At 32.1% G+C, this 18836-nt stretch overlaps 1 protein-coding gene across 1 annotated transcript in view; it reads left to right on the forward strand.

The window, feature by feature from the left end:
* LOC143059503 (chitin synthase chs-2-like) overlaps nucleotides 1–18836 on the forward strand; it is a 28043-nt gene extending 9207 nt beyond the window's left edge. The window contains exons 4-16 of the mRNA XM_076233012.1: nucleotides 500–1551; nucleotides 2166–2268; nucleotides 4610–4713; nucleotides 5936–6012; nucleotides 7950–8061; nucleotides 9440–9593; nucleotides 10174–10408; nucleotides 11041–11241; nucleotides 11965–12362; nucleotides 13736–13900; nucleotides 14708–14922; nucleotides 15796–15860; nucleotides 17373–18836. Of these exons, the coding sequence (XP_076089127.1) occupies nucleotides 500–1551; nucleotides 2166–2268; nucleotides 4610–4713; nucleotides 5936–6012; nucleotides 7950–8061; nucleotides 9440–9593; nucleotides 10174–10408; nucleotides 11041–11241; nucleotides 11965–12362; nucleotides 13736–13834 (2535 nt within the window). The 3' untranslated portion in view covers nucleotides 13835–13900; nucleotides 14708–14922; nucleotides 15796–15860; nucleotides 17373–18836. The remainder of the gene's footprint in view (nucleotides 1–499; nucleotides 1552–2165; nucleotides 2269–4609; nucleotides 4714–5935; nucleotides 6013–7949; nucleotides 8062–9439; nucleotides 9594–10173; nucleotides 10409–11040; nucleotides 11242–11964; nucleotides 12363–13735; nucleotides 13901–14707; nucleotides 14923–15795; nucleotides 15861–17372) is intronic.

Genomic DNA, 18836 nt, shown 5'->3' on the forward strand with positions numbered 1-18836 from the left:
TGTCATCTTTCCCACGACTTATTACCAGATGTTTATTTTCCTCTCCTTTACGAAAGTAACACACTGGAACACAAACTAAATTTTGACTCTTTACATTTTAACAAGAGTTTGTATTTTTTCTCAATATGTATAAAGGGGAATGTGCAGTCAAAACATATTTCAAATTGTTATGATTGCAGGTTCCTAAGTTAAGTGATACGAATTGTTATTGATTGAAAAACGACCTAAATAAAGGGAAAAAAGGCTTCTTCAACAGAAAAATGACAATGCCTTCTTTACAGTTCCACCTGATTTTTGATTGGTTGTAGAAGGTTTGTATTTACTGAGTTCACACATTTCTTGTTTGTTTGTCGACAAACGTTTACCAATATTTATGAATTTAGCAGTTTGTATCTCTTTTGTTTATTTTCCCTGTCATAACATGACCCAATGGTCTGTTCTTCTCCATCTTATCATGTGTTTATAATGTTTATATTACTAATGTCTTCATAATTTGCAGGTGATTATAATTGAAACCCTCCATTCAGTTGGACTCTCTATATTGGGATTTCTTGTGTTACCTGCATTTGATCCAGCTTCTGCGTCAGTCGTTTACTTAGCAACTGGCGTTTTCCTGCCTTTACTTGACCTTTGTGATAAGATTGTCAATGCGATTGGTAAGAAAGTCCCTAACAGATTGAATAATCAACAGAATACCAATGTCAAAACACCAGAGCAAGAAAACAATGGAACTACACAAGACAGCAGTTCAGAAAATACCATAGGATCGCCTGTTAAAAGTTCATTCTGTAGTGAGACATCAAAACTATCATTCTTATTGCCATTCGGTGGATTTACAATGCAGATTGCGGGAATTATTTTGATAGCAATTTACATTAAAATTGGATCAACCATGGTTTTATTTGTGCTGTCCGTCTTTTTAGTCTCAATTAAGTACTGGGAAAACTTCATTTCTATGGGGGAAAATGACTCGATCTTTTTCAGCAAATTGAAACGAGAACTACATATAGGAAGAACTAAAACATCGTGTATAGTCAGTTTCTGGAAAATCCTTATAACTTTCCTAGCAGTTATAACGATTTTTACTAGTCGAGGTACTGACTCAATGTTGGCTTTTAGAGCATTGTTCAATAAAGGAATAGCATCGACAAATACCTTTTTTGGAGAGCAACACATTGGATTAAATACAATTTGCAAAACAAATGTGCCATTTTTAGCGGCACTTATTTGTATTATTTGTGATTACCTGTGTTACAAGACATCCAAAACCGTATGCGTAATCAACTGTCAACGGTTCGGCTTTAGTTTTCCAATGACTTCTATTCCACTTATTGTCACTATTGTAATTGGAAGCTTGATGCATTATCCTGATATTTTGAAATTAGATTCATGTGATCTACTCTTCTCTGACTGGTGCATTAAGGATAATAGTCGTTTAGCTAAAAAATGCATGGAATTAATTATAGCATTTGTTTTGCTATACGTTTCCTTTTTGTTGATAACAAGACATATTTGGAAATCTAATGGACGAAAAAATGGTGAAACGGCAAGGTAAATATATTTCTTAGCTGATATGTTTTGTTACTAAAACTTAATTGATGGATCAGACCAAATGATATGCTATGAAATATAAGTTTTTTGTCATGTCTTATTAAATAGCTTCAATTAAATTCTGTGCGTTTCAGTAGAATGTAAGTCGAGACTAATGTTTCAATTCCCTCAAGCGAAGTAGACCTTAGTAGGGATTGACTAGACTTTAAATGCAATTTCTGATTAAAATAATATAACTCTTCAACTGTTTAAGTTCTTTATACATACGTCGCTTTCAAATGCTTGGCTCTGAACGTTCCTGATAAAGGTTAGTCTAGTTTATAACGTTTGGTTTTCATATTTTGTTCGAAGATATAACTATAATACTTGACATCATCTTTGCAACTTGTATAAACACAACATATTGTATTAAAACCTATTATATTTCAAAATTATAATCAAAAGGCAGTAAATGTTATTTAAGAGTACAAACAATCAATTACCAAAATTAAAATAAAACAAAAGGTTGTTCTTTTTTTAAGGGTCATAAGTCTACCACTCAATCAACTATCCGTGCTTCAGGACATGTTTTCTCAAATACTGAAAAATATAACCCATTTCTATCTATTTCATAGGATATTGATTTCACCCTTCTACTGTGGACTCTTAACTGATTTATCCTTGATACTGAATCGCAGAAGAGATGACGATGAATATGACATTGTTCACCGTGAGAAGGTAATTATCTAGAGGAACGAAAGATACCAGAGGAACAGTCAAACTTATAGATTGAAAATAAACTGACAACGCCATGGCTAAAGATAAAAAGACAAACAGACAAATAATAGCAAAGAAGACAAAACAAAGATGACTAAAGATTAAGTAACATCACTAAAACTGGGGGTGATCTCAGGTGCTCCGGAAGGGTAAGCAGATCCTGCTCCACATATGGCACCCGTCGTGTTGCTTATATACGAAAAAAAAAGATGTTGTGTGATTGCCAATGAGACAACTCTCCTAAAGAGACCAAAATGTCACAGAATTAACAACTATATATCACCGTACTATGTTATTAAAAATCCGGTAAAAGGGTTAATTCGGTAGGTCACAATTGTGAAAAGGGAAGGGTATTGTAGTGACGACATAAGGAACATATCCGATATCATCTGGAAGACGGTTATTCATAACGGTCAACCAATTCGTGATGGCGTCCGTAAATTTTACGAAGGGATAATTTAACAACTTCACTATTTGGAACTCTTGGTTTAATAGCTATCTAGATAAATTTTAAACCAATGCATAGAAAAAGGGGTGAAAACTCCCCAAAAGAGCGTCTCATTTGTAATTGCACGTGCATTTGAATGCAAGTTGATCTAGATGCCTTAATAACAGAAACGCTGCATATTTTACTGCATCAAATACTCATTTAGACAATCATGTCTCTTCAGTGATGCTGGTTGCCAAAATATTTGAAAATCTCTCCTCTTGTTTTTGCATATTTGTCAGATTTTCGGAATCCTTTAGTTTTATCCATGCAGTGCTATTAACAATTTGTGCCCACCAATCCTTACCTATCTTTTCATAATTGAAATACAAATAGTAGTTTAAAATGCCATCTATGAAAATCTTATTCTACTTCATACTTTTTGACGGCAAACAGGTTAAATGTAACAAAAATCTAGAGAGAATCATTTCCCTTCAAGTTTTCAATGGCTTCTATCTCGAAAACATGCACATCTGACCCCTATTTTTTTTCTGTTGTTATAGTTCCTTTATTTATATTCTATCAATATATATATATCAGTCTTTTTAAACGCTTCTTATTTTGAAACAGAGTAGCAAAAATCCTTAACAGGATGAAGTGGTATAAATCAAGAAGGATAAAAAAGTAAAGCAAAAGCAGGGCAAGGAATTGGAGCTTTGCATGAGGGAAATACATTCCTTAATTTTGAATAATTTTGTAACAGCAAATTTTAAATACACAAAAATCCATAGTTTAATGCCAGTACCGAATTATTGGCTACTGGGCTAGTGATACCCTCGGGGATCAGTCCCCCAGCAGAGGCATCGAGCTAGTTGAAGTAATAACATTAAAATGTTCTGCACCATATACGCATTTCGACAATCAATGAATCTTCAATGATTCTCGAGGCCAAAATATTTGAAAATCAAAAGCTAATTAAAAGGATGAAGAGCTATACTCAAAAAAGGACAAACAAGTATAGCCGAAGGGAGGGGGTTACATTCCTTAATATTTAATAATTTCAAAATATTTATAACAGCACATTTCTAATAACAGAAAATCCGAATTTTCATGCCAGTGTCGAAGTGATACCATCGGGGACTATTAGTCCACCAGTAAAGATATCGACGCAGTGGTAGTTATAACATACACGATATTAATTTGTATGCACATGCTGTGGATTCTGACAATTAATGTCTCTTCAATGATACTCGAGGCCAACATATTTGAAAATCCACAGCTTATTAAAAGGGTGATCGAAGAGCTATCAACAAAACAGATAGAAAACGTATAGCCAGAGCCATGCAAGAAATCAGAGCTTTACATGAGGGAGACAGATTTCTTAATTTTGAATAATTTCAAAATTTTGTAACAGCACATTTTAATAACACAAAAACCATATTTTCAGAAATCATACTCTTAATAAAAACAGCTAATGTTTGGGAAATTTAAATAAGTAACATTATTTTGAAAGTTGCTGTGATACGTTACACAACTCTAGTTTAACTAGTACACATACCATGTCAGGTTGTAAATCATGTATTCCGATCATGGTAAAGGTAAAATAACAAGGATAGAAAAAGAAACATTCCACACATATACAATTAAAGATCTAGTTGAAAAGGACAAAAATTCAAAAACTCACAATTAAAAATAATAGTTTCTTCCGACGTACTATGTCTGTCATGCTTTATATAAAATTGAAATCATGTTTAAAAATATTATCTGTTAAACAATCGTCGAACATTGAAAATGTAAATACTATTGGAGACATTATAAGACGTTTAGATATAAAACGGTGTTTCGTCTCTTTGAAATTTATCTACCGTATTACAGAAACCGGATGAAACTAAGAAACATAAAACCCTTTACGCCTGCTGTGCTACAATGTGGCATGAAAATGCAATTGAAATGAAGCAGTTAGTGACATCATTATTAAGGTAATTTGAAACAATAAATTAATAAATCTTCTGTTCTACTAGTTATGAACGAAATTGACCGAGAGACTGACTTTTTGTGTCGGGATGTATAAGTGACGTGGCCGGGTACTTATACATCCCGACACAAAAAGACACAATGAACAGATCTGAGAGTACTCGCAGTTATCTGACAGCTAGTTCAAAGCCACAAACAACTAATAAAAAAATCATGCATCTAAGACTAAACAATCAATCCGTACACATCCAACATCCAATGGATTTAGTGTAAAGACGTCATAAACAGCCAGAGAAAAAGTGTATACTTGATAAAAAAAGACTCTATTATTGATACTATGAAGACCAACTAGGAGTGTTTTATTAACTATTTAGATGTTAAACAGACAGTTGAGTTTGCAATTGGACTTTTAGTCAATTAGTTAATTAACAGATTCAGGTGACTATCTAGAAAATGTTGTGTTTGCTTTAAATAATTAATGAAAATGTTTGTTCAAAGTGTTATTCAATTTAAAGTCGTATTTCTTTTTTGAATAATCACACAACATGTAAACACTATTTAATAAATAATGTTATGGAGGTGTTTCAACTTTATATACTACAAAATGAATGATAGACTTATGCATTTATAATTTCTTTACATACTAAAGTATGGAGAAAACATAGTACACTTAACATGACAATCGTTTTGAAATAATCTACCATCTCAACTTCATATTGATGGAAATCCACATGGTCATTAAAAATCATTTTAATTGTGCATGAAGTAATAAGAAATCAACATAAACCTATGTTTAGTGCTTATGCGTTCATATTAGTTGGCGAACAATAATGCAATTGACAGAACTGTTAATAGAGCATATGACACAAGGACAAAATCTAAAATTAAAATGTTAATGGTAGTAGCCATGTCGATATCCTTTATGTCGCGTTTCAGAAGACATATGCTTCAAATATTGACACTTAACTTTTGACTTATTTTAAAGTGCAAGGAAATCGTCTATGACTACTAAGTGAAAATGAAAGTTAGATGACTATGATTATACATTCATTCCCCATACCCTCTATCACATCTTTTCCAAAAAACTTTATATCTCATAACTAATTTATAAATATATATATATATATATAAAATGATGTTTTCAATATGCAGCCGCAACACGAGCAAGTTGCAGCATTTGTTTCCTTACAACAGAGAGTTTTTCCTTATCCGTTTTGTAATTTATAGATTGGACCAGCGACAGGCTAAAAACAAGTTTTTGAAGGAAAAGTTTGACTTGAACGTCGAGACATTCGACTTAGAAGGTAATGTACATTTTATATGTCAATGTATTTGTGTAAAATTGTCAGATTTGGTTATTGTTGTTTTATTGATAGATGGTTGTTGGTTGATTTCACGGCTAGTGGGAAATATTTCGGGCATGTTAGGGACTTAAACAAAAAATACAAAAACAAAACGTATGTTTTCACAGTTAATACCCACCAGGACGACAGAAATTTGACATGATAGTTGGAATACCACTATAAAAGAAGGTACATTGAAAATGGATAAGCCCTCATGAAGTTGTTGCAATGGTTCGTAACGTGCAGGGCGCGTGAGACTATTTAACCAAGTGGCATTAGGTTAACAACAATATTCTGTCTACACATTGCTTCTTTTTTTATACACCCCGCGCAGTCAATTAAGTTTTATAAGGTTATATTCAGATTTTGCAGATCCTGTTCTTTAGGTTGCATCTGTCGTGTTGATCATGTTGTTGCAAACCCGGTAAATAGTCTTATTCGGTAGTTCACAAGCGTTAATAAGGAGCATGAGTGTTGTTCCGACACAAGGAAAATATCCGATATCATCTATGAAACGGAAATAACATAACGTTTAACAAACTCGTAACATTTCCTATGATTGTAAATTCGGGCCAGTTAAGTTGCGTGATTGATTTCCGGTAAGAATTATTTCTCTAGTGTTTAGTGTGTAAACGTGTGTTTGTGTGTTTATATTACTAGCGTTTGATGTAGGTATATAGCATTCAGCGTTAGCGTTAATTGTTGACTTTTCTTTTAAATCAGAAGTATTGTTTGAAGATTTTATTGTTTGCCGAAGTTTTCGTATTTGCCTAATTTTACTGTCTAAATTAAACATATACTCATCCGAGTCTGTAATTTCTTGTTCAATGTGATCCTCGTGTAGGACTTCTATCATCTTCTCGTTTAAAAAATAAATAATCTTCTTTTTCAGGGTTACGGCATCCTCTATGGCTTTGAATTCCTCCATTTCAACGTTGTCTGGATTCTCCTTTAGCTCCTCGAATTTGGTCCATAGCTTCGTCACTGCTGCTCCGTTACTGGCACGTATTGCATTTGACTTCGTTTCCTTTGTTCAGTTTTCAGTCAGTCATGGCCCAAAAGATGTTGAAGAATCTCAATAAATGCGTTTTTTCTAAGTTTAAACGTCGTGATGACTATTGCATAAACAATAACATCACACGCTTTGGCGTTATTATTACAACGATACCATAGCTTAATGTGTGTTCTTCGCGTATTTTCCGACAGTCCCATCACACACCGGTAATGAACTGGAGTTTTTCTAAAACGTAATAAGTTCTGGCTCTACTTCGGTGTTTCTGTTGTTTCGTGGTTTTTTCTTATAATTGATGTGTTTCCCTCGGTTTTAGTTTGTAACCCGATTTCTTTTCTCCCAATCGTTTTATGACTTTCGAAAAGCGTTATACTACTGTTGCTTTTATCTACATTTGGTCTATGCATGTACACATCGATGGTAAGTCACATTCGTTAAAGTCACAATCGATTAAAAGAAGACAGGGTTAATGTTTCGACGAATTGAAAATAACCATGGTCATTTGCAACAGATATTAAAGAGCGGTATATAACATTAGTAACCATTGATTTGCACTACCTTTCTCATACTTTGAAAATAATAAGGTATTTATACTATTCTAAAAATAATTTCCGCAAACAATTTAAGGGACGACATCAAAAGTTCAATGTAGGATAAAAAACTTAATTCACATAGTTTTTTCGCTGACCCCCCTACCCCCCTTCTTAACTTAATTTGGGAAAAATTGATTTACCTATATGGATATATGTAAAATCGATTTTAGATTAACAAAACTTTCAGCTATGTTGACCCCCCCACCCCCAAACTATTTGATTTAAGTTTTTTATCCTACATCGATCTTTTGATGTCGTCCCTAACTGTTTAAGATCTTCTATTGAATTTTCAGCCCACGTGTTTTTTGATGATGCATTTCTACCAATTAAAGGCAAAGACGATACAAAGAAAGTAATGAATACATATGTACAAACCTTCATTCAAGAATTAAACGATGCTACTAGGTATGTTAAACATAAATTCGTTTACACATTCAATCAGTTATTTGTCCTGTTTGTTTCAAACATGCGAACATAAAATATGTTAACAATTTGATTATGAAAAACCCTACTTTAATTCCTTTGTCTCGTAGAAAGAGATTACATATTATAATGCAACTATTTTGCATCAATGGTTCTGATTGGATGCCACTAAGCGTAAAATTCTCTATCTCCTTGTCTGTAACTAAGGAAGCCAACATTTTGAATTGCGGAAGGTATTGACATGTAATTTCTACAATAATAAGAAAAAGAACCTCACATATTCCAACTATATATCTTCTCTTTATCATATCTTCATCTAATTACATTCCGAAGTGGCCAAAAAAAAACAAAAAAAAAAAAAAAACAACAGAAACGCCCGGTTATAACGTTTGACGCCGGAAGCATACCTATGACGTCACCTTATTTAGGGGTCAAGGAAGATAACGTATTTTCGCGGAATTTTCCTTTATGAAAATTGTATACTGAAATAATGATTGAAATTGAATTATGTACTCGTTTTGCATTATAATAGAGATAACTGTATTGTATTTGAAGCTTTTTTTTGTGCTACGCGTCGCCAGGTAAACTAAATTGATGACAGTAAAACTACCGATGGAGTCTAATAAGATTAATTTTACTAACTAAAATCAAAACCTAACTCGTGTTTGGATATTAACCATAGTTCAGTACTACATAAAATATAGTTTATATAACTCATTAACTGCAACCAAGCATAACGAGTTGCTGCAGCTCTTTTTACTATGTTTTAACCAATAAATATACAGAAAGATTTGTACAAACATTTTAAGAATGATTCATATTATTAATTATAGTATTTAGTTAGGTCTATGCAATTATTGATCAACCTCAGAGAAATAATTTGCATTTAGGCTGACGACCAAGGTGAAGGTCATATCTCTTTGGCTGAAAAACCATTGTATCAACTTTAATCAAAAGTCAACAATTGTTTTACAAATCTCGTTATATGAATGTTTTCATTCTTAAATTTTATAGTATTTGCTGTAGATTATGGTTTCAAAACTGTTCCCTGATCTTATACTAATTAGGTTATCTGTTTTTGCAGTTGTAAATTCATCAGTTGAGAAGCGGGAATTTACATGACGTCATAAACCTCAGTTATTGATGTTGTCTTTGAATATTTTGTTTTAGGTATAATGATGTTGTCCCAAGTCATATGTTACTTCTTGTGATTTTTTTCCGCGGTGAATATAACGATTTATCAAAGAAGATTACTAATAACGCATAGTATTGGAGCGACATTTAATCATGAACTCCGATTCTGCTGCATTTTAAATAACCATTCGATAAGTTAACTCTATTTATATTTGTTTTTATACAGCGAATTTTATGACAAACAAATTGAATTACCAGAAGGCGGTATGCTTAGAACTCCTTATGGTTCTAGGATTGAATGGAAACTTCCCGGAGAGAATAAATTGTTTGTACATTTGAAAGACAATACGAAAATTCGAAACAAGAAGCGTTGGAGTCAGGTACATGTACTTGTTAAAATGTTAAAACTATTAAACAGTATGGCATCTTTACTGAAGCAGTTATATATAACCTAACTCGGAATATGTATATAATAGTTGATGACAAAAACATTATGAAAACCTTTCTACTTTACATGTATAAGTAAAAAGGCCGATTTACCGCAAGCTTTAAAATGCTTATTGAATTGAAAAAAAAAAAACCCAATGGTTTTAGTTAATTTTTTATTATCTGCTAACATCAATTGGCTTTGGTGACTATACATCCTATATATGAATATATTAATCTGGCTTGTTTCTTTTTTTTTCTTTTTACATAGATGTGAACCATCTGATCTGAAAAATATGAATAATCGATCTCACTGTTTTTAAAATGGGAATATGAAGTTTAGTGAATAATAATTTCAACGATACAGGCACAAAAAAAATAAAAAATATAAAAAATATACCATCCAGTTGAATTGTTCTTATTAACCAGCTATCACCAATGAAATACCCATTCATAAATCTGATTTTATGGAGTGAACAAATTAGAGTAATTTTTGTTTAAAGACAACGAAGACTGATATACTATGCATTTCAGGTGATGTATATGCTGTTTATTCTAAAATGGAAAATTCAACGAAAATTTAAAAGTAAAGGATTGGAGAAAAAGGAAAAAAAGAAAGCAATACAGGAGGCCGCTGAAAATACATTCCTACTTGCTCTTGATGGAGATGTTGACTTCCAACCCGAGGCTGTCCTAAGTTTAATGAGACGAATGGAAAAGAACGATAAAGTAGGGGCAGCATGTGGAAGAATTCATCCCATTGGAAATGGTCTGTGTTTGCAGAATAAATGTTTGCCTATTCTTCCCTTATCCTTCAGAGGCAAATCGCTAAATTAAGATATTTCATGCAAAGTTACAGATGGCGACCATGTCGTAATTATATTCCTCCCTCATTTTTTTTCATGGTTTTTATAATGGTCCATGTAGCAAGCAAACATAAGGAGTGTTTTACAGATATCAAAGACTACGAAAGACTACGAAACCATAATATTTTCTTAACTCTTAGAATTTATCTTTAGAATACATTGCCGCTTAATACAAATAAGATAATATAAAATTGATCAATTTTTATTGAAAGTAATGTATTCCAAAAATCCATCTATTTACATGTAGATACATTCTGAATTAAAGTTCCCAAAACAAAAGTAACTCAATAAGAGGGGTAAGATGTATATAGCAAAAAGTACGTTACATCATGCCATATATATGCAGTCCAATTGAATAACTGCAAGATGCAAATTAAATTACTTTTAGAATTGACACAATTGACAGAACACCATGAAAATAAAACTTTTTTCTTTATACGTTAATATGATTAAAAATATATTTGGGCATCGTCAAATATATATTTATATATTTTTCTATCAAGTATAAATTGCGTGATATTTGTTTTGTAAACAGGTCCTATGGTTTGGTATCAACAGTTTGAGTATGCAATAAGTCATTGGCTTCAGAAAGCAACAGAGCACGTGATTGGCTGTGTATTATGTAGTCCTGGTTGTTTCAGTTTGTTTCGAGGTTCTGCGATATTACAACACGAGGTCCTTGAGACATATACCTCAGTTGCACAAGAGGCAAGGCATTGTTTGCAGTATGATCAGGGTAAATACTGAACTAATTTTCATATAAATCATCGTAAAAATAAAAAGCATTATAAATGTTCATATACATCCAATGCTTAATGGAAATATTCAATCAATTTATTTTCTATTCTGTTTAATTCCAAGCGGTTCTGATTACAAACAAGTCAGATCATACAACTTTTATATTTTATATGAGCATAGTAAAATAAAGGTGTTCGTTTTTACGTTCTTATCCTGGTGCTATTGTATCCAATGCATCAACTACTTTTTACCATGTACATTAATGGATTGTTTCATTTGATTCCAATTGCTCTCTATTGCCCTTACTGGAAAGGTATCGAAATGATTGAAGTCGTTCGTACGTAATCACCAACTTTATTTTCTCCATTATTAACTTTTAATAGCACAACTTTGCACCTATCGATTTGCATGACTACTGAAATCTTCTAGAAAGTCCAATTTTTCATTCTACAAAACTAATCAACAGAAATTTTTAATCGAAATGAAACCGTAGTAAAAAATAGACTTTACTACCACAGTATCTGTCTATGAAGACACTGACCGCTCGAGTGTTTTGATTTGTACCGAAATTTTCCTATATATGCTTTTTTGTATTTCTAAAAAATATTTAGTTTTCGTGAAACATGTTTTAAATCATTCAACATAAGGAAACCATAGATCGATTTAGCAGTTATATATTAACCCTATTACATACCAGATACACAAAACCTTTATTTTTTAGGCGAAGATCGGTGGTTATGCACCTTGCTTCTTCAAAAGGGATGGAAAATTGAATATTGTGCAGAATCGGATTCATATACGTTTGCTCCTGAATCTTTTTATGAGTTTTACAACCAACGTAGACGCTGGACTCCTTCAACTATGGCCAACATTTTAGAAATAATTCAAGATTGGAGAAATGTTACCAAGAACAACGAAAACATATCCTTCCTGTACATTGTATATCAGGTGTTTTTGTTTGTTTCAACCGTTCTCACTCCTGGAACAATATTTATGATAATATTAGGTGCTCTTATTGTCGGATTTGATAACGTTCCACCTTGGTTGGCACTCATATTAAACCTTATTCCAGTTGTAGCGTTTATATTAATGTGTTTGTATACCACAACTGAACGGCAGGTGTTTATGTTAGCTGTATACAACATAACACTTATATTATGTTTATTTATGTTATCAAAGAAAACAAAACAAAAATTAGGTTTCTCATATTTGATTTCAATGTGCTCTATAAAATTGAGAATGGAAATAGGGAAAGTGCCAAAGAGACACAACCCGACCATAGAAAGGACAACAGCAGAAGGTCACCAAAAGGTCTTCAATGCAGCGAGATATTCCGGCACCAGGAGGCGTCCTTCAGCTGGCCCCTAAACAAATATTTACACTAGTTCAGTGATAATGAACGCCATACTAAACTCCAAATTGTACACAAGAAACTAAAATTAAAAATATTACAAGACTAACAAAGGCCAGAGGTTCTTGACTTGGGACAGGCGCAAAAATGCGAAGGGGTTAAACATGTTTATGAGATCTCAGATCTTAGTTCCGATGCAAAGACCCTATAAGTGAATCAATATCAACCCTCCCCCTATACCTCTAGCCTATGTAGAAAAGTAAACGCCTAACAATACGCACATTTAAATTCAGTTCAAGAGAAGTCCGAGTCTGATGTCAGAAGATGTAAGCAAAGAAAATAAAACAAATGACAATAATACATAAATAACAACAGACTGCTAGCAGTAAACTGACATGCCAGCTACAGACTTCAATCAAACTGATTGAGAGATTATGTCTTCATCATATGAATATCAGGCACAATCCTTCCCGTTAGGGGTTTAGTATCATACCATCATAACATATATGAGAAGAACATAACCCGTGTCATGCCAACAACTGGTTTTTAAATAAATGTGTTTAGTTCCGATGCAAAGACCCTATAAGTGAATCAATATTAACGCCAAAATATGCAATATTTAATGATCTGACAACAGTATCGTAACTATATCCTTTCTTAATAAGTCTATTTAAAGGTTTTGTTAACTTCTGAGGTGAATACTGACATTTGTGTGCTTTATAAAGAATATTTCCATAACAAATTGGTTGTGAAATACCTGAACGTATAAGAAGTCTGCATGTTGAGCTATATTTACGAATGATGTCCTTATACCATTGATAAAATTTAGTAAATGATTTGAGTTTATGATATTGAAAACCCTGGTGTATTAATTTTTCAGTAATACATAAATTTCTCTCGTTAAAATCTAATTTAACATTTTTAGATGCAAAAACGATTGATATACATATATTTATACTTGAAAATGTCGAAAAGAAAAATGTTAACACGCTCCAAGAAAGTTATGCTATTTAGGAGAATATGTTGATTTTTTTTCGAGTAAACTAGTCTTAGGTGTTTTGATTTTAGACACACATTGTTTTTCCTGACTGATGAGATTAAATTTACATCGGTATAAATTATTTATTTTAATATTTTTCAGTTACAATTGGCAGCCATTTTGTCTTGCATATACGTTATTGTTATGGTTGTTGTTATGATTGGAGTTGTGCGAGACGCCATAGTTGAGGGGTTATGCTGAACGACCACTATTTTTATAATGTTTGTGGCTGGGGTTTTTGTAATTTCCGCTATACTTCATCCTAAGGTAACATTCTATATTTAAATGAAGGAATGATATAAATAAAGAAGAAGATGTGGTATGATTGTCAATGAAATAACTCTTCAGAAGGGATCATATGGGACAGACATTGATAACTGTAGGTCACCGTACAGCCCTCAACAATGAAAACAAATCATAGGCATAGTAAGCTCAGAAATGACAAATGTAAAATAACTAACGGCTTAATTATTATACGAAAAAGTGAACGAAAAACATATGTAACTCAGAAACAAACGATAACCACCGATTTGCACACTCCTGACTTGGGACACGCACATGTATACAGAAACGACAGTGTTAAACATGTTAGCGGGATCCAAACTCTCCCCTTACCTGGGACAAGGTTGTAACATTACAACTTAAGAACGAACTATAAAAATCAGTTGAAAAAGGCTCAAATCAATAGTTGGATACAAATAGAAATATATCTAACAATAACATAGAGTGGGCATACCCGGGAACTTGTTCATCCGAACAACCAATAGAAATTTAATACAGATCTGAGAGTTCTCTCGGTTACTAGAAGCTTGTTCAAAGCCAATAACCACTAAGAAAAAAATAATCCATCGGTACGTATACACATCTGACATCCAATGGATTTAGTGTAAAGACACAAAAATAGTCAGAGAAAAAGACGACCTTGTGCAATACAAGGTTCACTGATTTCTGACATGTAAAATTGAAGAAAAAACATTTATTAAATGATTCCTTACCCAATTCTTATTTCGTTTAACTGTATCCAACCTTTGATTTTACTTACTATAGAATGAATACATTTGTTGATTGTTGTAGGAAGTGTTTTGCTTACTCCCAGGATTGTTATATTTTTTGGCCATACCTTCAATGTCTATGTTGATGTTTTTATATTCAATTGGGAATCTTCATGTCACATCATGGGGTACGAGAGATACCACCACAAAGAAGGAGTCCGACAATGATTCAAAAACAGAAAAGATAAATGATAAAGAGGGCACTGACTATCTGTGTTCCATAGGGAAGTTTGTTTGGTAAGTTCATGCTATCTGTTTTGATATTTTTCTGAGTATATCAAATGATCTCGTAAAAAAAGGCGATTTTTACCTCTAAAAACTTAGCATTGTTCTGCTAGTATCGTAAAATATACAAATCACAGTTTGTCAGGTTCTTGATTTGAGAAAACAGAGGCAAGTGGTGTTTCAAAATTATTTCGTGTTTTCCTGTGAGGAAATAATACATTTGTTTAGTACTACAATACTATAAATTGTAGGGTACGCTATGTTTTGCTCATGGCGCTATATCTCAAACGTGTAACTTATACATAATTTAGTCAAAAATAACACTGAATTACAGGCTACTGAATTATGACATGCATATACAGGATGTTGCTATGGATTACTGTCACATTGTAATGCATTCATAGATGCAACATTTAATTGAAACAGAGATTAAAGCAAATTTTTGATGTGTGATCATTGTTCATTACCAACCAAAATTACGGAATTTTATGAAGCCTTTGTGTATGTAATGAAATTATTGCACTATAATGTTAAGTTCTTGAACAATTATCTACTAATATTTCTGATACATCCTTTTTCTGGTCAAAGTTATATCAATTGCAAAATCATATACATATCTTGTGTTTCAAAGGAAAACGAATTGGTGTTTGAAGTTTGACATCTTTAAAGTGCTAGTATACAAAATGTATCGAAATAAGGAAGGCAAAAAATAAGAGGAACATTCAAACTCTCTGAAAGAAAACGTCATGGATAAAAAGAAAAAAAAAAGAAAAAAACAAGTGACAAACAACAGAATAAAACAATGATATAAGACTGACCTACACGAGTAACAAACTCGGTGATTGTATATATTAACATTTTTAAGTCATATTTTCTATTTAACAGTTGTGCAATGTCTCGTTCGAAAGATAATACAACAGAACAACGTTCGAATAAGGAACAAGATCAAAGTATGTATGGCCTGTAATTCAGTGGTTGTCATTTGTTTTTCGCTTATTTTTTGTTCATAATTAAGGCCGTTTGTTTTCTCGTTTAAATTGTTTTACAGCGTCATTTCGGGGCCTTTTATACCTGATTATGCGGTGTGGGTTTTGCTAATTGTTGTAGGCCGAACGGTGACCTAAAGTTGTTAATTTCTGTGTCATTTTAGTCTCTTGTGGAGAGTTGTCTCATTGGCAATTATACCACATCTTTTCATTTTTTATGTATAATAAAGCAAACCAAACAGATCAGCTTGAGTGAATATCGAACGTATATATATATTTTTCACAAATAAATTATTATGTAGCCTTACTTTAGTGTTCTCTTTCGTGAATTTCCTGCTTTTGCACGTTGCTTGCGTCTAAAGCCAAAACAATATGCCTTCCCAATTAACACCTTTAAGTATTAAAGGGATATAATATGGAACTAAGTTCTTAAGGTAAATGTACACAAATGTGCATTATATTGACAACTTGCAAATTTTTTTCTTTTCTTGAAGCCGAACCCGAATAACGAAAATTGATATGTTAATAGTTCAGGCAGGTCACAAATTATTTCTGCGGGCAAAAGTTGAAATATGCAGAACACACGTGTTTATCGCAAAGCATAAAGCAATGTTTTATTATCACAGAAAGTTTATTTTTTAGTGTTTCTAAATTCATCGTTTAGTATAAACATATAAATTGTCTATAAAGATGAAAAATAATACAACGGGAAGCACGATATAGTTATCAAATTAAACAACAAAAAAAAAAGGTTTTGTATGAATGTTACACCAAATCGAACTGGATAACCCCTCTTTACATTTCGGAAATAATATGTATTAACAACCAAAATTGATCATTATTTGCATCCTATACATTTTCTCTTTGTATTTTTACATAAGAATGTTCAAATTGCTTCATATACGATAACTGTAAACTTGTTGTTTATTTTCATAAGTAGTACAGCAATTTAACAGACAAATATGTAGTACAATAATATAATAGACAAATATGACAACCTTTAAATAGATCTTTAATATATTGTTTGATTTGTTTGAAGTACATTTATCCATTTGATTTGTTTAGTATAGTCTGTAACATTGATATGACAACTTATATAACTAAATTTTGTGATTTCTGAGTATGTTTAGCCGTTTTCTCGTTCGAAGAAATAAAAAGTGTGCCACAATATAAATATAAGGAGATGTGATATGATTGCCAAACAGAAAACTATCCACTAAAATGCAAATAAAGTGGATACAAGCAATTGAAAGCAACCTCAAGGACTTCAGAATTATTATAAGTAGCAAGTATATGATATAAGCAATAGTTGAATGACATTTTTTAGGGTTCAAATTAGTTTGAATTTATTATTGTTTTGTGCATATCTTTTTTTTTGCAACAAAACATGAGAACTACCACGACACAAGTTTTAAAATAATTTAACGGCTGCATTTATGCATGTTTTGTAATCTTTAATTTTACATTATGGAACAGAAATTAAATCCAACAATGAAAAATCATCAATAAATGATGAAAGGCAAGAGAAGATATATGTTGAAGATGATGAAAGTCAAGATAAGGATATGACTCGTTTCACCGTCGACGAAAGTGTCCCGAATATCAGCAAAAAGGAAACAAAATTTTGGGAGGAAAATATTGAAACTTATTTAAAACCACATGATAAGATGGATCGGTTTACGATTGCACGAGAGAAAAAACTGAAAACCGAATTAGTTGAGCTTAGGAATAGCGTTTGCTTATTTGTTTATCTTTTGAATGCCATTCTTGTAACAGTAATGTTTGGGCTAACACAAGTAAATGCTTTCAAAGACTCTTTAACAGCTGGATTTGACTGCGGTGGCGAATATATTTCGATTGTTCCTATAGCAATATTATTCAGTGCTGTATTTGGAATTCTTCTTTTAATACAGTTCTTATGTATGCTGTACCATAGATTTTCCACGCTCGTTCATATTACCGCCAATACTGACTTACGTAATACGGATGATGAATATAGTGCTGAAATATTGATGAAAATTGTAGCTGATGCTGTAGAACGGAACAGGGACCAACCAGAAGACGGAAAGGACACGGACATGAATAGATCCGTTTTCAAAGCTAAGGAAAAGCGTTTTGAAAATTTTAAAGACTTGATGACGAAAAATCAACCGAAACTACGATCAATGATTAAAGGATCGCTTTACTTAAAGAATTTGTCAATACAGAAGAAAGGAATAGAAAAATGGCTTTTATGACGAAAGAGAATAAACCAGAGCCAAAATTATTAAATGTTGTAGAAAAAGTAAAGAAAAATAAAATTGGTCCGACGCCAGTGAATGATTCTCAACCGTCCAGTTTTAACACCGACAGCAATGTTTGAACAAAGAGTAGTACATTAAATCAAACAAATTGTAGAATATAATATTTTTAGTTAAACCAAATTGTAACAAATGACACAAATGCTAAAAGGAAAAAGTAGAATTATAATCAATAAATACTTGCCATTTCTGTCATAATATCAATATTATTTGTTATTATGATTTTTTTTATTAGGCCTATAGCAATTTTTTCCATATTCTATGTTACTGAAAATGCATCTTATCTACAAAAGACATTTTGTTTTGAAAAGAAAAAAAAAATGAATTTATTCAAGTATGTTAAAGATGGCTGATTAGGGATGTTTGACCTCCTCTTGTCTTTTTTTAATTTTTAATTTTTAATTTTTTATTTTTATTTGTGGAGTTGAACCATATCTCTTTGTTTATTCAACAAGAAAATCTGTGTAGGTAGACATTTGTGTAGTTTTACATGTTTTATTATTTATAGACTTTATGATTTATTGATTTCTTTTCAAAACAGTATCAAAACGTGTACTTAATAATAAGTATGATTATTTCACTATTAGTGGTTTATTTTAATTATTGTATATTGCTTTCAAATAAAGGTTTTTCACTTTGA

This window comes from Mytilus galloprovincialis, chromosome 14, assembly GCF_965363235.1.
Source record: "Mytilus galloprovincialis chromosome 14, xbMytGall1.hap1.1, whole genome shotgun sequence".
Taxonomy (NCBI): domain Eukaryota; kingdom Metazoa; phylum Mollusca; class Bivalvia; order Mytilida; family Mytilidae; genus Mytilus; species Mytilus galloprovincialis.